The sequence below is a fragment of the Lepisosteus platostomus genome, chromosome 14, assembly GCF_059453375.1.
Source record: "Lepisosteus platostomus isolate fLepPlt1 chromosome 14, fLepPlt1.hap1, whole genome shotgun sequence".
Taxonomy (NCBI): Eukaryota; Metazoa; Chordata; class Actinopteri; order Semionotiformes; family Lepisosteidae; genus Lepisosteus; species Lepisosteus platostomus.
This window is the reverse complement of record NC_142624.1, coordinates 4439770-4462013: the sequence shown is the minus strand read 5'-3', so window position 1 is coordinate 4462013 and position 22244 is coordinate 4439770. Positions and strand designations below refer to the sequence as shown.

The 22244-nt window shown below is 40.1% G+C and overlaps 1 protein-coding gene across 3 annotated transcripts in view; it reads right to left on the bottom strand.

Moving 5' to 3' along the window:
* The window catches only part of fer1l6 (fer-1 like family member 6), a 39783-nt gene that overhangs the window by 822 nt on the left and 16717 nt on the right, over positions 1-22244 (bottom strand). For 2 of the 3 annotated variants that reach the window (XM_088606636.1, XM_088606635.1), the window contains exons 17-41: positions 21405-21524; positions 20946-21098; positions 19934-20117; positions 19179-19303; positions 18243-18377; positions 17040-17189; positions 15759-15866; positions 15142-15303; positions 14470-14650; positions 13884-14011; positions 13044-13166; positions 12247-12292; positions 11680-11724; positions 8275-8384; positions 8068-8196; positions 7266-7400; positions 6913-7040; positions 5926-6096; positions 5417-5571; positions 4905-5047; positions 3644-3732; positions 3235-3333; positions 1874-2115; positions 1313-1470; positions 604-704 (exon numbers count right to left, since the gene is read on the bottom strand). In XM_088606636.1, the coding sequence (XP_088462762.1) occupies positions 604-704; positions 1313-1470; positions 1874-2115; positions 3235-3333; positions 3644-3732; positions 4905-5047; positions 5417-5571; positions 5926-6096; positions 6913-7040; positions 7266-7400; positions 8068-8196; positions 8275-8384; positions 11680-11724; positions 12247-12292; positions 13044-13166; positions 13884-14011; positions 14470-14650; positions 15142-15303; positions 15759-15866; positions 17040-17189; positions 18243-18377; positions 19179-19303; positions 19934-20117; positions 20946-21098; positions 21405-21524 (3320 nt within the window). The remainder of the gene's footprint in view (positions 1-603; positions 705-1312; positions 1471-1873; positions 2116-3234; positions 3334-3643; positions 3733-4904; positions 5048-5416; positions 5572-5925; positions 6097-6912; positions 7041-7265; positions 7401-8067; positions 8197-8274; positions 8385-11679; positions 11725-12246; positions 12293-13043; positions 13167-13883; positions 14012-14469; positions 14651-15141; positions 15304-15758; positions 15867-17039; positions 17190-18242; positions 18378-19178; positions 19304-19933; positions 20118-20945; positions 21099-21404; positions 21525-22244) is intronic. The other variant, XM_088606637.1, reaches the window with a different exon arrangement.

Sequence of the window (22244 nt, the reverse complement as noted above, 5' to 3'; positions counted from 1 at the left end):
GAATGGCTATACTAATATGAAACTAATGATAAATGAAAGAGTGCGATCTGTCTCATTAACATTCACATTATTTACGGCACTATTCACCGTATTACTCAAAAGGTTTTTGACTCGCCAGTAGTTGTTAATACTGTGTATGTGCTAAACTCCTTAAAGCAAAAGAAGGCTAGATTTCTATCTTTTTTGCTTTCCCAAAGCTAGTCATTATAGATCAGATAGAGGCCCATTAATTGAGTTTTCGTACAAAAATACTGCACTTACTTAGCAGACCAAGACACTACAGTCTATATTTAATACAGTCTACATTAATGTAGTGTATTGGTAACAGTGTAACACCAGACAAAGAGGAGAGAAAAACAAATCAAACTCCATAAGGAGAAGAATAATCTCTTGGGGTCCATAGCATGTTTGTCTGCCCTCCAGGCACTAGCTGTGAGTAGTGATATAGTCTGAACGTCAGCATGTGTGCTCCATGTTGGGAGAGGTTGTGTGTTTACCAAAAGCTTTTGATTGTTCAGGAAAACAATATTTAACTGCTGTTAAGACAAGCTTTGCAGTCAGCTTTTGAGAAAATGCAGACTGTGCAAGTGGAGCTGCTCTTACTTGGGTTTCTCCAAAGGCTCTGGCTCTTTCCGGGCTCTGCCGACAGGATACTTCTCCGCCTCCTCGGCGGTCACCAGATGGAATTCAGCTTCCACTTTTCCCTGGAATTAAATGGAAATGAAGATATTGAATGATGTTATTTAACAGAAGTTCGAGAGGCGGTCAAGTTCTAATGTCCTCTCCCCTATTCTCCTATGTATAAAATACTCGCTGACTACCCACAACCATGCACACATCTTTTCTAGCTCCACTCACTCCATCCCAACTTTACCATTGAAGCTGCCTCCCTGGTTCATTCCTCCTTCATTCTACTCCTTCAAATATGTCAGCTCGATTCATTAAAATTAGAATTTAACCAAACTACTGAAAATGAAGATTTTTATTAGTAGGAAAAGTGATGATGATGTTTTTCATCCTATTCTGTAGAGAAAGAGTATATTCTGTACCTGTATGGTATTGATTTAACTTTCTGAACCTGTACAACATTATATTTCTGTGGTACATAATGGCACTGAGCTCGTATGACTGTACATTATGTTCTGAGTCTATTGCTGCACTCTGGTGTGGCTCGAAAGCCCTGTCTCCCTGTGCATCTGCTGTTTTTTGTGACACTATTACTAAATCACTGCAGAAATCAGAAATCTTTCTAGCTTCATACTGTATATCACATATTTCTATTAATGGAAAAAACTGCTCATCTCTTACTTACTGTAAGTTCACTAGATTTAACAAAGGGCCACCAGCCTCTTGAACGTTTCTGCTGGAAAATTGAGATCTTCTCTGTGGTGTCCTTCAGCATGTCCAAAGTGCACCCTTTGGCAGACTTGGCTCCTCTTGGGAATCCATGTAGGTCCAGTTCAACGGTTCCTTCAAAAGTCATCCACCTTCAGTAACCTCATCAGCCTAATAGTAACTTTACTTTCATTCCCGAGCCTCAGTATTATTTGTCATTTCACACTCTTTTACAAATAGGACAGTTTCTTATTGGAAAGTCACATTAGGGGAGCAGTTAACATCTAAGCAGATGGATTGATCATGTGACAAAAATGTTGAGGAATGAATGAATGAAAAAGATTTGACCGCAACTCAATATCCCTGAGAAAACATCTACTAATGTTCCACAAATGGGTATTGTTTTTTTCTGGATTTGGTGTGTCTCGCACAAGATGTGTCCATTCACATTCTCGGTTTGATCGTCTCGAATAACTTCATGAGATTTCTGTTTGGCATTTGGCTCAGTCCCACTGAGAAACTGACTCTGCCATCTTACCCAAAAAGTCGTCAGAAGACAGTCTCTCGAAATCCCAGACCTGCAGCACAAGCTCGGCTGGAAGCTTGCGCTCGGTCTTGTCCAGGGAGAAGATGTTCTCTCTTTTGTTGACCACCAGCACCTTCTCGGCAGGCAAGTAGTTGAATGGGAACACAAAGCGCCAGTTGAAGTTGCCTTCTCCCGTCAGCGAATTGTAGTGAACGTCTGTCTCTTGTCGATCATCCTCAAGGCCTTTCAGCCACCTGAACCAAATGGGATAAATTGACTTCAGTACCCTTTTCTCTTAATTAATCATTTAGACACAACAGGTTTACCACTCTCTGTGGTTTCTCTGGCATATATGGGCTAATACACCAGGGTTTTGTGAATTCAACGTGAATTAAAGCAATGTTATATTTTAATAGAGAACAATATATAGGAATATATAGTATATAGGAATATATACAGTAGTATCACTGGAGTATTTAATATCTACAGGTAAACACCTTTAAGATACTCTATGCAACACCAAAGAGCAAGCGGTATGTATCTAAGCATAGTATGGTGCTAATCCCAATTTAAAAACTCACATATCCATAATGTCACTTGGTGCATCAGGAAATGATATACCACCTGGACAAATAGTACTAATGCAGAAAACAAAAACCTCCACTCTTTGATTGTAATGTTGAACTGTTACAGTAGGTATCTTTGAAAAAATATATTAACATACTTTAATGACGCATTTGATTAAATAGTTTAAAAGTCTAAATCAGTATGTGCAGTCATACCCCTACGCTTTTAATACTGTATATTTTGTGGTTACTGGGATAAGCATGTTTTGTCACAATTCTTTGGATCGATAACACTGGGCAGAGTGATGGCATAGTGGCTGTGTGAACCCAGTGAGTGTGCTGATGGTGGGTCTGGGGAGGAGATTATACAATTAACTTTCAGAAGAAAGACCTAAGTACTTTTACAGTATATCCTCCTGGTTTGGAAGGTGGGTGTGTGCCTTGACGCCGGATTCCCTTCTCACCTGAACCTTTCTCCATATTTCTTTTCAGGCACACTTAAGAGAGTAATTCCAGCTGTTGGCACTAACTGTAAGCACTAAATGGAAGGTAGTTTTCAATGAATGTCTTTTTCATAGTGCGCGTCTGTACATGAAACTTTTTGAAATCGTGATCAGCACAATACGTTATATTTCCAGGAACCTTTCAACCTCCGTCATGAGAGATGACTGTATTCTTTAATGTTTTAAGAGAATGTCATGCTTTTGAAAGAACCAGGCTACTATTTGGTGTTAATCTTTTTTTTAATGAAACGGCAGCCTTTTTTTAACGAACAGCTTTAGAAAAAGCGGGTCAAGATGCACTTACCCCTTGACATAAATATCACTAGACTGTTGACCTGTGATAAAATTTGTGTCCTCTAAAATCACATCTTCGGTGTTCCAGATTACAATTCGCAGCTCATACCTTTGCAAGATAAACAAAAGTAAATTCTCACTTTGGTGAAACATGAAAAACAGGAGTGCAGCATCATTGAACAAGAGGTGAAAGGTCATTATGCGCAGCTGTGTAAAAACAGAGGGAAACACAAAACTTTATCTGCATAGCACTTCTTTTCATTTCAGGTAAAACTGGAAGCAAGATTTTTGAAAAAATACAGCCCAGCTGACACCTCTTTGGAAAAGAATATAGGAAAGGATATGAAAACTATTGCAGATACGTTTTCCTTGATATCAGGCCTGGCCAGAGACAGTGAGATACAGTATATGTTTTTTACCCTTTTGGTTTCCGTGGAGATATGTCAACCGAAGGCCCGGGAGCAGGCATATCCATGGGAAACATATCTACCCACATCTGCAATTGACCCTACAAAGCACAGAAAAACAGTGACACTCATTAGCTGGAATATGTGTTTTAGCAAGGACTCTTCAGTGGAGTCTGTCCCACCCACCCCTCTGTCTCTAGAGTCAAGTGGCACTTTGCAGTAACCAGAATTATTAGACATCTGTAATCCTATTCAACTGTGAGCACAAATAAATCAATTCAATAAGTGAGAAAACCCAAGTACTGTATGGCAGAGATGAAAATCACAAATCTTCATGATTCATCAGGAGTGGAGTTGGTAAGTGTCTGAGACTCCAGGAGGTTGGAATGATTCATGAATAAACCCTGTATCAGAAGCACAGCAAGAAAGAGTGGTTGTATTCCAGGCAGACCCCTGACTCACTGACCAGCCTAACGGAAATTCAGAATGGCAAATGTTCTCCCAGAGATCAGCTGGGGTGATGAGGGTTAGGAACTGGGCACCGGTATAGTTATGGCTGCTGTCCTTGGAAATGTGAACTTTGGGCATTTGTCTGGAAGGTTGGAAGTACCCTTTCATACACAGCATCAAGTATTCAATAGGAAACTCCATTTCTCTATAGAAATCTGTAGAGAATTTACAGTTTCATTTCAAAACACCAAGCAGCACAAGTAATATAAAACACTGTGCTGTGGCTCAAACAAAGAAGCCATTGAAATTTTAAGAAAAGACATCATGTGAACCAGAAAGGCATTGCAAATACCCCCCCTGGTTTACAACACAGCTCAACAGGTGTTGTTACTGCAACACATCGTTCAATTTTGTCTGCTTAGGGAATCTCGTCATTTGTGCAGTTTTAGTTCGTTTTCATGTTCATCACTAATTATCTGGCCTTATCTACAGTTCATAATTCTGTTAGTATATTTGTTCTTATCATTTTTTATTTGATTGTAATAAATACAGCCTCAAGATGCATTTTGCAGTGTTACGTGTATACCATTGGTGGAACAAATTAGAAAGATCTGTATTTTCATTTTAATGATGATCCTAATTTTGTTAGTGAAATTAGAATTATTACTTCCTGTAGGTAACTAAACAATAAAGAGAAAAAGCTGTTACACTAGTAAAAAAGAACAGAAACCTTTGCTACATGTAGCTAAAACAACTTATAACAGGTTAAGAAAGGACAAATACATGTCAATGTTTATTAATATTATAAATTGATTCCAGTTACCTGATCCATTCCAGGCTTTTCTTTGTGATAGAGGACCCTAGTCTCGATATGTTCTGGGACCAGTTTACACCCAACTTCAGGGAATTCTGACCAGCGATGGAGAATCTTCAGCGCTAGGTGCTCATAGGATTCTACTGTTTGATCTGCACAAGAAGTAACAGATGTCAACATCCAACCTTGGTTGTTGAAGTATATTTCAAATCGCTATTGTGCCGTCATTTGAAGGTTTAGCTTCTTAACAGGATTTCCTGATTTATTAATGGGCAGAAAAAATGTAGCACAAAACACAAAATTGTTTTTTTTTCCTAACCATTACAAAATATTTTTTTCCCCAAAAAATATAGTTCCTTCCCTATAATGTGAAAAAACGTTTAAGCAATTGACATTTTATTTTGTTTTTTTATTTAGTGACATTGACAGAATGTCAATGTCATCAATACATCAGGATCCTTAATATACACATTAACCTGGCACTTTGTCTAGATTTAAAAACATGACCTTACATACAGTACCTTCATCTACAAAGACTGTTTTTCCAGTGAATACTTTGTCCCCTATGGTAATTCTCCCAGGCCTGAGGTGAGGTCCATCTAAGCGATGTTCTTTACAGAGCTTGGTCAGTAATTCAGTGGGTTTTATTGCATCTCTCCATGCATTGTAACCATCACTGTGAGGTGGACAACAGTTACTGAACTTGAGAAGGTTCCAAAATTTTACAAACAGAAGAAGGACACACTGGCTGGAGTACTTTGTGAGCATCAGCCGTCTGTTGAATGGCTTATTATCATCATTTTTTTACGCTGTAATCTTCACGCACGTTTCTTTAATAACAAAAGGCAAACGTTAATTCAATTTTTCTTCTTTCTAGTACGGAATTGCCCCAGGCTAAATGATTCTTTCTGCCTTACATTACTAAGCTGTCAGACTTGCCTTTTCAGAAAACAGAAATGAAATGGGATTTCGATCGAACACCTGAAAATGACATTCAAGGCCGCGAAACGATGCCCGTTGCGTAACTCACATGGCGTACTCATTCTGTATCCCACAGGTTGCCCTGTGTCGGCTGTAGAATCTGTTCTCTAGGTCAATCTTAGTTTCTCCAATCAGGTCATCTCCCCCTACCATGTCGTAGTCATATATTAATATGGACAGTAAGGATTCCATGGGAAAAGTAGCTTGGATCTCAAAAGATCTAAAAAACAAAAAGCCAAGTCAAATGAATATAATTGTCAAACTTTTGGGGGAAATATCATTTTCATTTGCCACAGTGATGAAGCGGTTAGCATTGTCGCCTCGTAGTGCCCTGGATGAATTTCAGACCCCAGGTGCTACTGTATATGTGTGGATTTTGTATGTTCTTCCCATGTTGGTTGTAGGTTTCACTTCCTATGGAAGCCCGTTTCTGCCAGGTAGTAAAAACAAAATGCGCTATGGTCTCTCAGAATTGCGACTTAGTAACTCAGAATTCCGACTTAGTCGCAATTCTGAGATACTGTACCATAGCGCGTTTTTTTTTTACTACCTGGCGGAAACGGGCTTCCATACCTTCCAGATGCTACAGCTTTCTCCCGAAGTCCAATAACACACTAAGAGGTTAATTGGCTTCTGGGAAAACTGGCCCAGGTGTGAGTGTGTGTGCCCTGCGATGCCTTGAGCTCCTTGCTAGCCAGGTCACTCCCCAGTGACCCTGTATTGGATAAAATAGTTACAAAAAAGGACGGAAGGATTATTCTCATTTGAACAGAAATGTGGCCAATCTTGCATAACAGGGAGTTTATCAGAACAAAAGTTGGTACAATGATAATGGACACTCAGTCGTCTCTAACAGTTTGCTTTTTAATTGGCAATGCACTCCCTTGTTTCAAACCTCAAGGTGTTGCTTCCCTGTATCGTTGGAAAGTAATGTCATGAAGCGACAAAGATGGAACACATGCCTCTTGTGGGGTCGGAGGGGAGTGAGCACAGGAGATGTCTGTGTAGTAATCATGAGTAAATCTCCTTCACACACCTTCCAAAGATGGGATTCAGCTGCTTTGGGATGTAATTATCCCGATCCTTGATCTCGGTTTTCCCCAGCCTTAGTACAATGTAAGGGTCTGATTTGCCATCTGGGTCTGCTGGGTGGAGATTGAATGCCTGAAAAATGCCAACCAGACTCAGTACAAAAAGAATTGAAATCTAAATTAAGGAATAAAAATGTAATATGAGCTTTTACTTAAACCTAAGGACCCTGCACTTTGCATGATGCTTGTCTAATCAGCCTAGGTCAATTAAAAAAGCTGACACAACCATTTGCAAACCTTTTTTCTAATCTTAGGAAATAACTGGCTGACGGGTGAAAGGAAGGAGGAATAAACGTACTGCCACTATGTAGACACGGATCAGGACTTTCACAGGGTGATTAGGTGGGACGGCCTGGGTGATCTTGAACTGACCAGGGTCATGGTCGATCTCGTCGTCATCTTCATCGGTGAGCTTGTATAAACAAAACCGGCCCTGTACCATTGCAAAAATAAAAAGAGCATTGTGAGAAGCAACCAAGCTAACAAGTATTATATTACATGTGTTATAGATTATCAGGACAAGTATTATATACGATCATAAGATTGACTGTGAAATACTTTGCATCATTTCCCAACTACTATTTTCAGCTACTAAAGTTTTAGAAAGATGGGAACATTTTTTGGCATTCATTCTATGTAGAGTTTGAGAACAACAGCCCAAGAACAGAATGATCTGAACTGTGTGGATACAGTATAAATAGCTGATAATGTTTCCAAATTGAGTAGGTTGTACTATAGTTATAGCAAGGTCAAAACGTATGAAATAAGGGGTAGTTTAATTAACAGTATCTTTTGGTTTCTAATGGCAATGCAAGTGACACAAAACTGTCAGGGTAAGATGAAGATGTGATGGTGTGCTGTATGTTTAGTGTCTCATGTGCCACAGGAGAGCTCAGATACTGGCAGTGATGAAGAAGGTTTGCTGATCAGATCTGTACCAAGCTAGAGGATACAACCACAGATCCTTTGGCAGAAATCAGATTGAAGCACACAGGCGAGGAAACACACTGTACATGAATGTCTGCACATTGACCATGGTTTCCTTTAAACGTTCACAAGTCCAAATGCCACCAAAAGCCACAAATGTCGAGGGCACCAACCTTAAATTTTCCCACCACTCTCTCGTCGCTCGTGCCTTCATCCTCACTGGCTTTCCCGCGATACAGTTCGAAGGTGTTCACCCAGTCATCAAACGGCCCAAACTCAGCTTCCAGCTCTTTATCGTATATCTGGCGGAAATTGAATTCTGAGTAAAATGTTTGTCGCAATGTGAACTCATGACTGCCAGATCGTGCTTTTACTCTCACCTGTAAGGTGGCCAGTTTAGGTTGATCCTGCGCTCCTTTGAACTTGACAATTTTTTTCTTCTTGTCTCCATCTCTTGAGGCCAAAGCATACTGTTCAGACTGTCCGCTCACTACAAACATCAAAGATCGATGTTATTCACTCTATGTATGCATGTAATCCTGAATATCTAAGGGGCATATTCTCAAGTGATGATTTTGATTCTCACAGGAAAACAAAAGAAAGTAGTGACGTAGTGATCTCAAACAAGTTTTGATTTCATAGTAGTACTTGGTGGGTTGTTAACTCATTAAGAGATTTTTTTAATTTGTACAGTATGCAGTAGCTTCTCCTTTCTCTATAATCAGTTGAGATTAAAACTAAAACAAAGCTAATTTTCTTCACTGCATACAAGGCGTCCCACCAAGGCTCTCTGTAAAGTGTAAAATATATTAATAGAAATAAAATAATCCAGCCCCTTTTCCTGTCATCTGGAATGCACAGAGTAGAAAAATATAGGTTATGCACTGTATATGGAACATTAAAAACAAGATCATTATGAAAAACATAGATGCTCACCATTTCAAACAAGGAAACATTTAACAATGATTTATTTAGAATTGTAATTTGTGTAAAAAAATAATCTTTTATTTTTTAATTTTGGTCCATGCAGTACCTTTCAAAAATATTTACCCCTAATATTTAGTATTTAGGGGCAAAAAAATATTTACTGCTTCCCAATGATACCCCATTTAAAAAAAATAGTGCATACACATTTTTTAAGGTGAAGACTTTTTGTCAAAACTTGAAAGCTGAAACTGAACACTCACAGGTGGAATGGGTAAAAAGTTAAATGTATGCCAAAACTACAAAGAAAAATCAGAATTTAACTTCTTCACTGCATACTGTAGGTATTCACCATCTTTGCTATGGAAAACCTAATTAGTTCAGGTACAAAAAATTGCTTTGACACAGCCGCATAATTAGCAGAGTGGCCTTAGTCTGTTTCTGATAAAAGTGGTTCAGATGATTTCAGAAAAAAAATACATCTCTCCGTAAGGTTCCCCTGTGAGTGAAGACAAGGGAAATCGGGTATAAATCTGTAAGAAATAAGAAACTCCCATCATTGGAAGGGAGTGATGAATTTAAATAGACAATGTACACAATATTTTAAACCATGAATGTCTCTGAATACTGTCAGACAAACACAAAGTTTTCTGAATATTTCTTCATAAACAAATTGTGTTTTTTTTTAATGAATGGTCTGTCCTGCATCACTGAGCTCTGAAGTTGGTTGCTAAGTAAAACAGAGATGTCTGGTAATTGGTTATCCCATATTTGTTTGACTTACTGGTTAATTAAGAGCTACTTTTCAGTTTGGACTGTTGTATGTGGCACGTTCTATAAACAAGGTCTTCTATAAGCACTATTAATTTCATGTTCAAAATTTGTGTTCTATTCACCCTGGCAAAGTTTTCTGTACATGTAAAGATGAGAGGCCTAAAATCTTTATATTCTTAAGGGAATATGTGTATATCCTTTACAGAATATGATGCTTTTTCTCAAGGTCAGTAATGACTGAAAACAAGAAATGACCGAGTTATGTAAGTGTGGAAAACACAAATATAACAGTCGACTGGCACAGACAGACGGTGAAAGACCAAACGATTCACCATTTAACAAATAAAGTGAGATTTGCTTAAAACAACGGGGGGCTGCTTCTCTCTTTATTCTTCGATTTAACATTCAACCCGTAATTTTTTTTTTCAGGCATGCTGATGTTTCTGCTTAGAAACATCCCAGTCTGATTCAGAAATCACCTTGTGTCAGTACTCAAAGCAAACCATGTCAGAATGTTTAGAGCAGCAGAATGTGCCGTATAAACCATCGCAGACATACAGCACCCACTGTATTTCTGTAAAAGAAGCCTCGTTAGACTCGTTAGAACCGATAAGCAATTTCAGAAGAGGCTTGTATTGTTATGCTCGCAGTTCAGCGGCCGGCGGCCACGCCTTTCGCTCGGCCTTGATCACCGTGGAGACAGCGATGTGATTCAGAGCACCTGGCTATAGTCACAGCGGTAACTGTAGCAGGTGCTCTGAGGGTATTTAATATAGGCTATTCAGCCTCTCCTTGGCGATCCATCCGGAATTGACGTCTACATTTCACTTCTGATCCAGCGTTTCGGCTTCCCAGCGGAGCCCTTCTTGTTCCTGGTTTCCAGTTTCCTCGGGCTCCTCGGTTCATGTCATGTCATGTCATGTGCCAAACCACTTTATACCATACTGTGTCGTGGGAATCCAGAGCCTACCCGGCAAGCAACGAGCGCAAGGCAGGGTACACCCTGGATGGGACGCCAGTCCATCGCAGGACAAGTACAAGCCATTCATACATGGGGACAATTTGGAGGCCACGGTAAAGGCCGAGGGTGGAAATTTGGCCCGGACACCGGGATAACTCCCTACTCTTATGGAGAAATGCCCAGGGATCTTTAATGACCACTGAGAGACAGAACCTTGGTTTAATGTCTCATCCGAAAGATGGTGCCCACTGCAGTATAGTGTCCCCGCCACTATACCAGGGCATTAGGACCCACACAGTCCGCTGGGTGGCCGCCAGCCGCTGGTCCCACTAATACTAATACCAGCAGCAACCATAGCTTCCCAGGAGGTCTCCCATCCAGGTACTGACCAGGCTTAACCCTGCTGAGCTTCAGTGGGCTGCCAGTTAAGACCTGCAGGGTGATATAACTGCAGGCGGGCTTCGAGGTTCAGAAGTAAAATGCAAACGTCGATGCCGGATCGCCAACGAGAGGCTGAATAGGGTTCAAATCCACTCAGCGCCAGCCACTGAACTGCGACTGCTGTGGAGCGGAGGGGTGAGTGTAACAAGTACTGTATATCCTACAAATAAAATGCCACACATTATGGAAAGTGATGCTCTCCACCAGTGAAAATCCTGAAGACAATGATCAAACAATTTAAGTAAAGAAGACATTGTACAGTTCGGATTCTTACTTCTGCCTAGAAGTTAATTTCTGCTACAATAATTTATGTAGGAGTTTTCAAGGAATTACTCCAGATTTGTTCTACTTTCAGTTATTTCTGCTAAATATATGCAGTACATGAACAACATGTTATGGTCATGAACTATAGAATGAAGGAGTTAACACAACTTCGTACAAAACATTTTTGGATAATATATTTAATGCCAGGCCTTCAGGAAAAAAAACAATGCAGAATTTTGGAAGGACTACAGTATATAGAGCGTTTATGAATGGTACATAAGTGTGCATGCTGTAATATTTCTGACATGTTGCCCAAGTGTATCTTTCCAAGAAATGATACAGCTTGACGGGAATCTTTTCCTATCAGAATACACCCCAGAGGACAGGAATCTGAAAGTGGGAAACCAGAGCTATTCCTTACCCAGAGAGTCTACTCCGTCCGAAAGCAAGCTGTGCAGTGGAGATACTGCAGTACAAACATTGTTGTGAGCCGGGACATGAAGAAAAACACGTCAATACAGCCTTGATCAGAGTCTGCCACTCAATCTATCATAAGAATAAGTGAACCTTTTATTATGTACAGTAGCTCTGCTTTTTAAAATCAGCTTGGCTTGCCTAACGTCTGTATTATACAAAATCTCATCCTAAATTTCTTTAGTTAGGTGTAGCACATTAAAGGAGCCTGAAGGAGTATGTAATTAATTTACCAAGGAGCAAGACACTTGTATTCTTCATGTCAGAATGTGCACAGAGAAAATAAAGACCAGTAGCCTCTCACTGTATCTTCCACCTTTAACACGAGCACACAAGCCAATTTATAATGGCTTTATCAAGTGCTTCATGCTAGCATAGATGCAGCATGTTCTCAGGTAACACTCAAGCTACACATCTTCTTAAGAGACCAGAGTAATTGTGAGTTATTGCGAACATAGGCTCACCTGACCAATGAGTTTCGACCCTATTCTTAATCATGAAAAATGAACCTTACCATTGTCATATAAATTTAGCGTATCAGGTGCCTCCCTCTGTTTTGCCTTTTGAAAAAAGACAAGCAACCAAATTAATTAAATCAAGCTCACCATAAACAGCACAACTGAAGTAGACATTTTTGAAGACAATCCAAATACATAGTACAGTAAGGTTTATCACATTTACTGAGTCAACCAGGTGAAGGTGAAGTAAATATATATTTACGATTTTGTTCTAGTAAAAAGTAGTGTAGGAATGTATTAGAAAACCCCCATTTCTTTAGATGCTTATAACCATACCATAAAAATGATCAAAATGGACAAATTAACTACTTATATTTGAAGGGAAAATATCCACATTTGCAACCAGGCTAAAATAACAATAGAAAGAGGTTCACATAGCTATCTATTGTAAATTGCATGGGACATTTAAATATTTAATGGAATTATCTTATAACAATGTTATGTACTTTAAGAATGCTGGAAACAATTTTGAGTGTTTTGTGTTACGAAACTAATGGTTTCATCCTGGGGTTTTTTTTGGATTGCAATAACAATATCTCTGGCAGGTGGCCCACCAGCAAGCTTTTCATTGCTCTTTTGCAGAATTCAGAATTCCTTTCCTCCTTCCTGCTTGCTGCAACTTACAATACCTACAAAATTCTCCCAGGGCTCCGCCTCCACACTGGACACGCCCCCCTCCCATAATGCCACAGCTGCCTCCCCCTGCTATAAGATCTGAAGGGCAGGGACTCAGAGTAGAGATCACAGCTCAAAGCCAAGCAATAGTGGACATTGTGCTCTACGGTGACCTTACTTGTTTAAGTTTCTCCACTGATGCGTAGTATTTGGACCACCAGTCGATGACGTTTTCAGCACTTTCGTCGGCCACGGTGCGTTTTCGCCTCTTTGTCGACCGTCTAGTCGTCTTTCGTCCGGCCTAAAGAATTGAGAAGGTGCTGATGGGATAACCATTAACTTGCTCCAAAATTCAAAATGGCACTTGATCAAAAAATGCGCTGCCCTTCCACGAACTGCGGATGAGCAACCTAAGAGTTCTTTCAATAACCTCAAAGCGCTATGCAGAAGCGCACCCACACCAGGAAAAAAAGGAGAAAAATGAAAAAAGCACGGGAAATTGACTTAATAGAAACAATGGTAAAGCCAAGCTATACTGAAAGGATTCGTCTTAAAGTTTTAAAAAATGTTGACAAAGTGTCTGAAGGATCTTGGGTTTTGGGAATCAAAAGCCTGGGTTGGAAAGCTACAACATGGAGTACATTGCCTATAGAAAGTTTATACACCCTTCAAAAGTAACACTTTTGTGGCTGAAATGAAGACACATTAAATCAGATTTTTTTTACTTTTATTGTCACATTGTAACACACAACCTCCAGGTAAAACAACAAATGCTCAGACATTCAGAAAAAAAGTAACTACAAATAAAATCCTGAATGAAAAGCATTTCTTTTTCACTTGGATTTCATTTTATCTGTGACTCTGTACTGGATGAAGCAACTAGAAAATGGATGGATGTTCATAGTAAAAGGACATAGTGTCCAGTACTTTACTATGCCTCCTTCCTCTTCTTTTTTTTGTGGGAACATCTCTCATAATAGTAAGCCACTAGTAAGTCACAAGTAACTGGCCAATGTACCTTTTTTGCTGGGTCCACCTCTTTCTCCTGAGACTTTTCAGGTTTTGGTGCTGATTCTGGTTCAATGTTGATATAGACGCCCTCTGATGGAGAAACTTCAATTGCACTGCTCTCGGCGACAGGCACAGCTTTGACAAATACAAATATTTATTGTCACCTTAGGTCTAGATTTAGCCCCAGACTAAATCAACACCTCAGCCCCTCTTCTAAGATGTAACCTGCAATTGTATAAGACTAGATCTTCTAGCTGCAAAACATAGTAAGGCTGGACTGTTTACCAGAAAATCCATCCCTGGCTGACAAAATTCAACCATACCTTGGCCACACACAACTGGCTAGTCACATGGTCCCGGCCAGGACTAGCAACTTGAGGACCATGGGTATCAACCTGCTTTCTGAGCTTGGGCCTTTGCTTTTTTTGTCACTCAAGAGCTCAAATAATGTAATTCTAATATTAAATTCTTCAGTTAAGTGTTGAATAATTTGACCCTTACTTAATTTGAATTGTTTGTTTTTTCAAAATGTGATGAAGACTAGAAGAAATGTAGCAGCCAGACTAAAATTATTTATTTATTATTTTTTTTACCTTCTTGTGGCCTTTGTTCCTTCTTTAGGACTGCTGCTGGGGGCAGGCGTGGAGGTTTGTAGCTGAACTGTTTGAGACTGTTGATGACGTGGTTCCCTACCAGCGTACTCCGCCCGAACGCTCTCCAGTCTACCACGCTGATGCTGAGAGGAGGGTGCAGGAGCTCGTTTTCTGGAAGCTCCTGTTCATTGTGTGGAATAGCATTACCAGGTGGGTACAGACAAACATTTCTGAACAGCCTGTAATGAAAACTCAATCTTTCACTATGCTCTTAAGCTGTGACAGCGTTTATGGTTTCACTAAAAAGATAGTGACACGGAAAGGGTATTTAACACTCTACACTCAGTTAAAGCTTGTCCTGATGTCCTGGCCTGCCATGTAATTCTATAAAGGAGCCCACATATTGCAAGTTTGAATGCACGTTCTTCTTAAACCATCATTTCTGCCAATCAATTAACCTTCTTCTTCACAGTTTAAGAAGCAACAATGGAAGGTTATTGTGATTAATCTTGGAACAAACCATTTCTGGGTGCCAGAGAAGGAGGGCTTGAATGTTCCTTTTCCAGAAAGAACTCCCAGAGTTGCAGCTACTTGCATAAAGACACTTAATACACTATAGTCTTATTAATGCAGTGCAATTAAAAATAGATTAATCAATCAAGACAAACGCACCACGTCAAAAGCATCCACAAGCATTGTGAAGTTGGGGTTGCTCTTATAACTCTGAATCACTGAAGATCGGATTCCTTTCCCAGCACACTCGATAAAAACTTGAGGTCTGTCCACGGAGAGAAGCTGGACTTTCTTGAGTTCTCTCAAGCCCCAGAACAACACCTACATTGAAATCAAACATTACTCAAGATATTAGACTTCATTGTGCACTGTTCTCAGTCACTTCTCAGTTAGCTTTAAAACGGCTAGGAAACTGTTCTTTCCACACCACAATAAGAGTTTGACCTGAATTAAATCGGGAGTTTCCATGATTTCAAAAGACAGAAAAGTTATGAAAAGTGCCCTAATGGACTGGATCTTCAGATACAGTTTTTGAAAATGTCAGGAATTGTCCTGCCTGCAAAGATGGTAGTTAATCAACTGAACAAGATTTCATCAGTCCAACATCTCCGCTGCCAAAGAACCACAGTGTTTGACACAGATCAACTGCATTGACTCCAGAAAACTGTGGCATGGATCCAGCTTTTCGCAGCATTTAAAAAAAGTGTGGGTTTTAAAGAATATGAAATGCACAATGCTCATTCAGAAATGATACCTGATATCTGCAGGTGGCTTACCTCCAGTCTATACCTGCTCAACACTGGGCGGATATTTGCAGGGACTGGATATATATTTCCATCTGGCGCATCAATGGGAGGAACGGTTTCCTCACCAGATTCTGGGATCTGCATGGAAAGAAATTCTGGTTCTTGCGGTTACGGTGTCAACTTATTCAAGAGCCCTGCTTAGGTGTACAACATTCTTTCGTGGAACACACTGAACTATTAAATTGCAGTGAATGGGCTATTATCCTGCTTCACTCATATCTGTTATTTAGATTCATTTTTATCACCAACTGCAAATGTGCATATAATTATTTATCAGATTTAATAGTTTAAATGACATTTTGAGGGAGTCAACCATATAATGACGCATTAGACATGATTCCAATTATGATGGATGGATGTTTGCCCATTATGCCTTCCTGTAACATGAGTTTTTTTACGGAACAGGGTTGTTAGCCTTGTGCCCAACCTCCAACATGGAGGACTTGGCGCCCGATGTGGGACATGAACCTACTACCCTGTGATTAGGTTCCAATTATGGTGAATACAAACTTTATTCCAAAAAATTAAACAAATGAAGAAGAAAAAAATCAGCTAAGTGAGAGATTACTGCGTTTACTGGCAATTTCGGCGTATCGTTCTCGTATTGGAGAAAGGGTGGAAATTAACCAGGAAAACATCTGAGGACTGAACTGAAACAACTGTCATGATCGTAAACCCTCCTCTTAAGGGCGCTCCGGCTCTTTCACTTTGTAGTTGATTATGTGCAGCTGCCTTCTATCCAGCCCCTCTTTATTTAAGTCAGACACTCTCACTATTCTGGGCTCAGCACTGGTAGATGGACACCCAGAGGCCCGCCTACCAGCGGGTCCAGGAGAGACCCGACAGCATCGGCTTCACCCTGGCATCCTGACCATCTGGGTCCGGGGCTCGGAGCGCCTGGCATCATCATCGGGTTTTTATTCCCCATCCCTGCACCAGATCCCGCTCCGGTTTTTAAACCTTGTCTTGTCTTTGTTTTGGATGGATCACCCGGCTTTGGATTTTGGACTTCGCCATTGATTACCCCCTGGACTCCTCTGGACTTGTTCACCCTGGCCACGCACCCCCGAGCACCAGTGCACAGTCGTCACGCCCCCCTGTTCGTCAACCTGCCCAGTTCCTCATCATCTCCTCCCCTTGTCAGTTTCCACTTACTTCCGGATTTTACCATCTGCATAGGGTACCGACCAATGCATCGTTCCAGGTTTCCCAGGGCTAAACTGACATCTTGAACTGAAGGTTCCTCCTCACCTGAATTAGCTCAAAGGCTGCGAGCAGATCCCCTCCTGACTGACTGCCGCAGAACAGAGGGCAGTACTGGAGCTGTGGAGGGATGTAATTCTCTCCCGCGAGCTTAACACCAGGCACTGCCACCGTGGAGCCCAAGTACTCTGCCTTGCTCTGCAGATAGAGAGGTGTGAACAGCAAACAATAAGCCATCTACTTCTCTTTTTCTAACCCAGGAAGTGACCTTCAGCTCCCTCTCACCTCCAGACGTACACTATACATTCAAACACACTCTTTTGTTTGAAACTCTCCCGTACCATACGGTCTGTACGTGCCATTGAAACATTTGGTTTTGTACCCCAGGCCAGAGTGGGAAATCATTCTCTGCATCAGAGTTAAAAATCCTTCTCTGCTATGTGCGCCATTGAGGAAAATTAAAATGCACAGAAAATTTAGCAGCCGGTTTAAGAACCTGGCATATTCAGCATATACGTAGTACTTTTAGTAGGGGAATTGTAACCAAATAGTTTAACCTCAGAATATGTTGGAAATTGCAATTGAAAGTTTGATGTGTACAGAAAGGCACAGCCTCTTGCTCAATTCCCACGCAATTATTTCAATACAACGCAGGTGATCACGGATAAATGTCACGATTGTAGTCCCTCCCCCTTAAGGGCGCTCCAGCTCTTCCTTGTTTGCCTCATTTTCCGCACTTGTTCCTTGTTCCAGCCTCCTTCCTGTCCCACTTAAAAGCCAGGCGCTGACGTTAATCCGGGCTCTGCATCTGATCTCAGTATCATGCGAATCCGGGACCTGGAAGCGCCTGGTCCCGTTAAGGTTTTATTCTCTGTTCCCGTTCCCCTTCCGCCAGTTCCGACCCGGTTCCAGTTTTTTTCTTGTTTGTTCTCGGATGGACTTCCCGGCTTTGGACTTTGCTTGTGTTTGGATTTCCTATTTGGATTACTACTGGATTGTTTGCCCCGGACTCACCCCCCCTGAACACCAGCGCACCAAGGACACACACCCTTTTTTGATGCATGACTTTTCTCCCCAATGTTTCCTCACTACCCCAGATTGTGTCGTCCGCATAGGGTCTGGAAAGAACTTTTGTTACAATAAATACGCAATTCTATCACCAGTTCTTTCAGTGAATATCGCTTCCGTAGCGCGTTGGAAATGAACAGCCTAAGTTGTGGTGACCAGAGATGTTAAATCATTTGAGCTCACCAAGGCATCGTCGTCGTACAGCTCTATGACCACAATGGGAGGGTCCTCAGTGATATCTTTCAACTCTCCGTGAAGAGCGATGCTGTTAAAAAGCAACATCTGGTTCCAGGTAGGAGTCAACGTCTGATTGATAATCTGTAACGACAAAGAGGTAGGAGGAAGCTGTCTTTAGGAAACATTTTTACTGATGGTAAATCTTTTTAGTTAGCGTTTTAGTGATGTTTTTACACATGATCTGAAACTGTGTTTACCTGCACATAGAAAATGGTTACATCCATTTCATTACATGATGTTCTTCTCAATATGACTACATACATACAGTATGTAGATAATTGCAAAGTTTTACATTTTTAGTTCGTTAAGTGTATAATCTTCAGGCATTACAATACCCTGCTACCTCAAAAGTTTTGACGTGTACAGTACAGTATGTGTAACCCAACAAAAATCCAATATATACAGTGTACAAAACCAAAGTCTTCATTGTGTAGTTTTATAATTTACTCAAATATCCAAAACATTCAATGTAGCAGAAATAAGACAACAATGGGCAAAGGGTTCGGAACTTTTTTTAGAATTCTGTTGTTGAACATCTTCTTACACAGGACAACAGATCACTAACGTCAGTGCTGTATTTAAATATATTAATATATTAATCTATGAGTATACTGAGAAGTTGCAGATAGGGTGGAATTTCAAGTAAAATGGATAAAACCACAGGCTAGACATACCTAAGAATGTTAGACTGGGATCAAAGTAAAGTAAAAATATCTTACATACAGAACACTGATACTGTACACTGATATTTATGACAAGTACTGTACAGTACATATCTCTTATTTATGAAGGCTGCTTGTTTTAGGATGACATGAGTCTGTACACTGAATTGTACACTGCTGTGTCCTTTCCCTGATGTAGGTCTTTAAACCAGAAGATTACCATTGTCGTTTGACTCTGAGACACAAAGGACACTTTTGCAAAAGGATCAGACAATCCTGTACTGTCTGCAGCAATCAACCCTCTGGCCTGATACATATGCGCTCTGAGCTGGAATATGTTCTGAGCTGTGAAGTACAAAAAAAAGAAACAGAAAATTAAAATTACATGCTTTGCCCTCAAGAGTTCCACATTGCTGCTTTCATTGCATGGCTGAATTGAGACAATAAGAATTCTAGAGTGATGAGCAAAACCAGTTTTTATTTAATAAAACTGAAATAGAGCATAGGTCAGAAAAGGTAAATCACCTATAACCTATACAACCTATAACCAGAAGAACAAAATACAAATATGAGCAGGTGTTCATTGTGAGTCTGTTGTAAGCCTTTGTGCCTTAAAAAGGAAGTCATCCAGGAACATCAGTAAACTGTCCTGACACCTGACCACAGCCCTGAACATGCAGGCGATACAGAAACTATGCATAATCCCCCCCACAAAATACATGTTCCAACATCGAGATGATATTGAAACAAAATCATAGGCTGGGGCGAAAGCAAATGCCAATGTTTGATTTTGCTGTAAGAGCACAGAGATAGAAACAGCAAAGGACAAGTCTCACAAGAAGAGGAAGAATGGATCACTGTTGATCCAAGGAAACTCAGCTAGATGAGTGAAAAACAGCTAGATGGGATGAGTAGGTTCTGTCAGCCAGTGGCAGATATCAACTGAAAATGAAGTAAAGTTTTGTATAAACATACTTTTATAAACCAGGAAGTCGGGCAAGGGCATGGTGATGTGTTCGGAACTCGCAGTGAGACCTTCGGGTTCATATCCCTCTGGTAGGTTTTCCAGCATGACATGGGAATCCTTACAGCGTCCCAGCCACAGGAAAACATCTAACTTGGCCTGAACTGTCCAGCCAGTTACTCGTTTCCCTGGCATCTGGAAAAGAAAATACAAAGCACTTGTATAGGTCTTGTATTAAGACCTATGGACACAGATATTCACAGGACCAGATTAGGTGGAACACAAAAGACCAATTAAAAATTCAATACACAAAAGAGAAGCATCAATAAGGCGTCTGACACACCATACTCAGTTGCTTGTAATTTAAAGATTCAGAAACCTATTGGTGAATATTCGCATTGACTTGGCAGTTTCTTCTGTATAACCACAACCTTTTACATAAAAGACAGCCTCTTCTTTTTTATTAAATGTAGTTGCAAGCCATGACTTTTTAAAACTTCCAGTTATTTGTACAAGTCTGGGATGAGAGATTTGTACATCTTGGTCAAATCTACCTCAAGTTTGTTAAAAACAAAGCCAACACCCATTCGAGTTGTGAAGACACAACTCCAAGAATCTTTAAATGACAATAATAATGTTTCAACTACTGTACCTCAGTAGATTTAAGAGCCCGCATTCTTGTGTGCATTTTCTCATGATATGGTTTATAAATTTAAGTTTGTGGGGGTCACTCAAAAGCACTTCAGAATGGCTTACAGCACTAGACTGATTATATCACTCGCTCCAAACTCATTCTCCACTGGCAACAGAGGGTTCATTGAAATGTCAGTGTTTTAAATCAAATTTATTCTAATTAATGCTTCAAAGTAGAATTTGGTAGACTCAAATTTTGTCTTATTTCAACCTTGGAATTTCTGAAAGAAACACTGTGATTAAACTGAAATGGCAGGAGCTTAGAGGAGACAGCAGAGGAACCAGAGTTTGTTTGGCTCTGAGGATAGGCCTGGACACGAAGGGATTTACTTTGAGAAAAAGGGTTTTGATTTTTCCACAGTCCTTCCCCCTTTCGTTGTCGGACTCAGAGTAGACAAGGTCTCTGGCAGGGATACGAGCATAGGCCACTCTCTTGTTGTTGCTTAGCATCCAGACGAAAATGTCAGGGATCGTGTGCTGAGGCTGCAATGGGAGACACAAAAGCAGAAAAGATTGAAAGAACAATGATATACCAGCGATATTGATATACCAGCGACATAAAACTGTACTTAGGGTCACATGCAAAAACCTTTCCTCATCAGCAGTGTGATGTCTTCCATGAGAGACTCAAATAAATGGACATTGCCTTCTGTGTTAATAAATGTTCTTGGAATATACAACTCCAGACATAACAAATGTAAAGAATCAAGAAATATAATTAATAATTCAATTCTTTTTTCTTAGGCTAATTCCAGCTGTTAGCTTGAAACCGGGAAATATGTACTGTACCTCTTCCACAAGAAACGTAAGTCTTTGTGTGAATTTCTGTGCTTCTTGAATCATCTCTTTCAAAGTCAATCTTTTCCTTTTCTGCTCAGCGATGGACTGCACATCATTTGTCATACTTTCCTAAAACCAGACAGACATTTCAGCCATTTCAATAAGGCAACCAAGGCATTGACAGACTTATAGTTGGACAAAAAGCAAACTGACAGGGAAAGAGATGCTTAATGGTTTTATACCTGTAATGTAAGAATCTAATTTCTTACATTTCAGTTTCTTCATTTGTTCACAAATTTAAATGTTTGCTTTTCACCTAATCCATGTACTGGATGAGCACTGTTTTGAATTATTTATACACAGCACACACTGATGGTTAAAATAACAGGGCCACCTGGAAAACGTTTTTAAACATGACAAAGGAAAAAATAATGATTAACTATTAATCTGTATGACGATCTATCTACTGCCTCCACTAGTGTATGCAAATATGACTATATTCAAATATCTCACAATATCTGTTGGCAAACATTGCCCTAGCATAACACAATGCTCAGATGTACTATGGAGTGAATGGAGGTGTAGAATACATTACCTCCACCACATGAGTGCTGAGAACACAGTGGTAAAATGTCATATACAGTAGAAATGATAAAAATATGTAGTTTTTGTGAGGGGGCAGCCTCATTGGTAAAAAAGCCCTCATTTGTAAAGTAAGATGATTACTCTTTACTTCAGTGAAACTACAAAAACATAAGACAGGTTACAACAAAGAGGAAGCCATTAGGCCCATCTAGCCCATTTAGTTTTTAGTAGCAAATTGAACCAAGTCTTTCCTCTGGCTGTTTC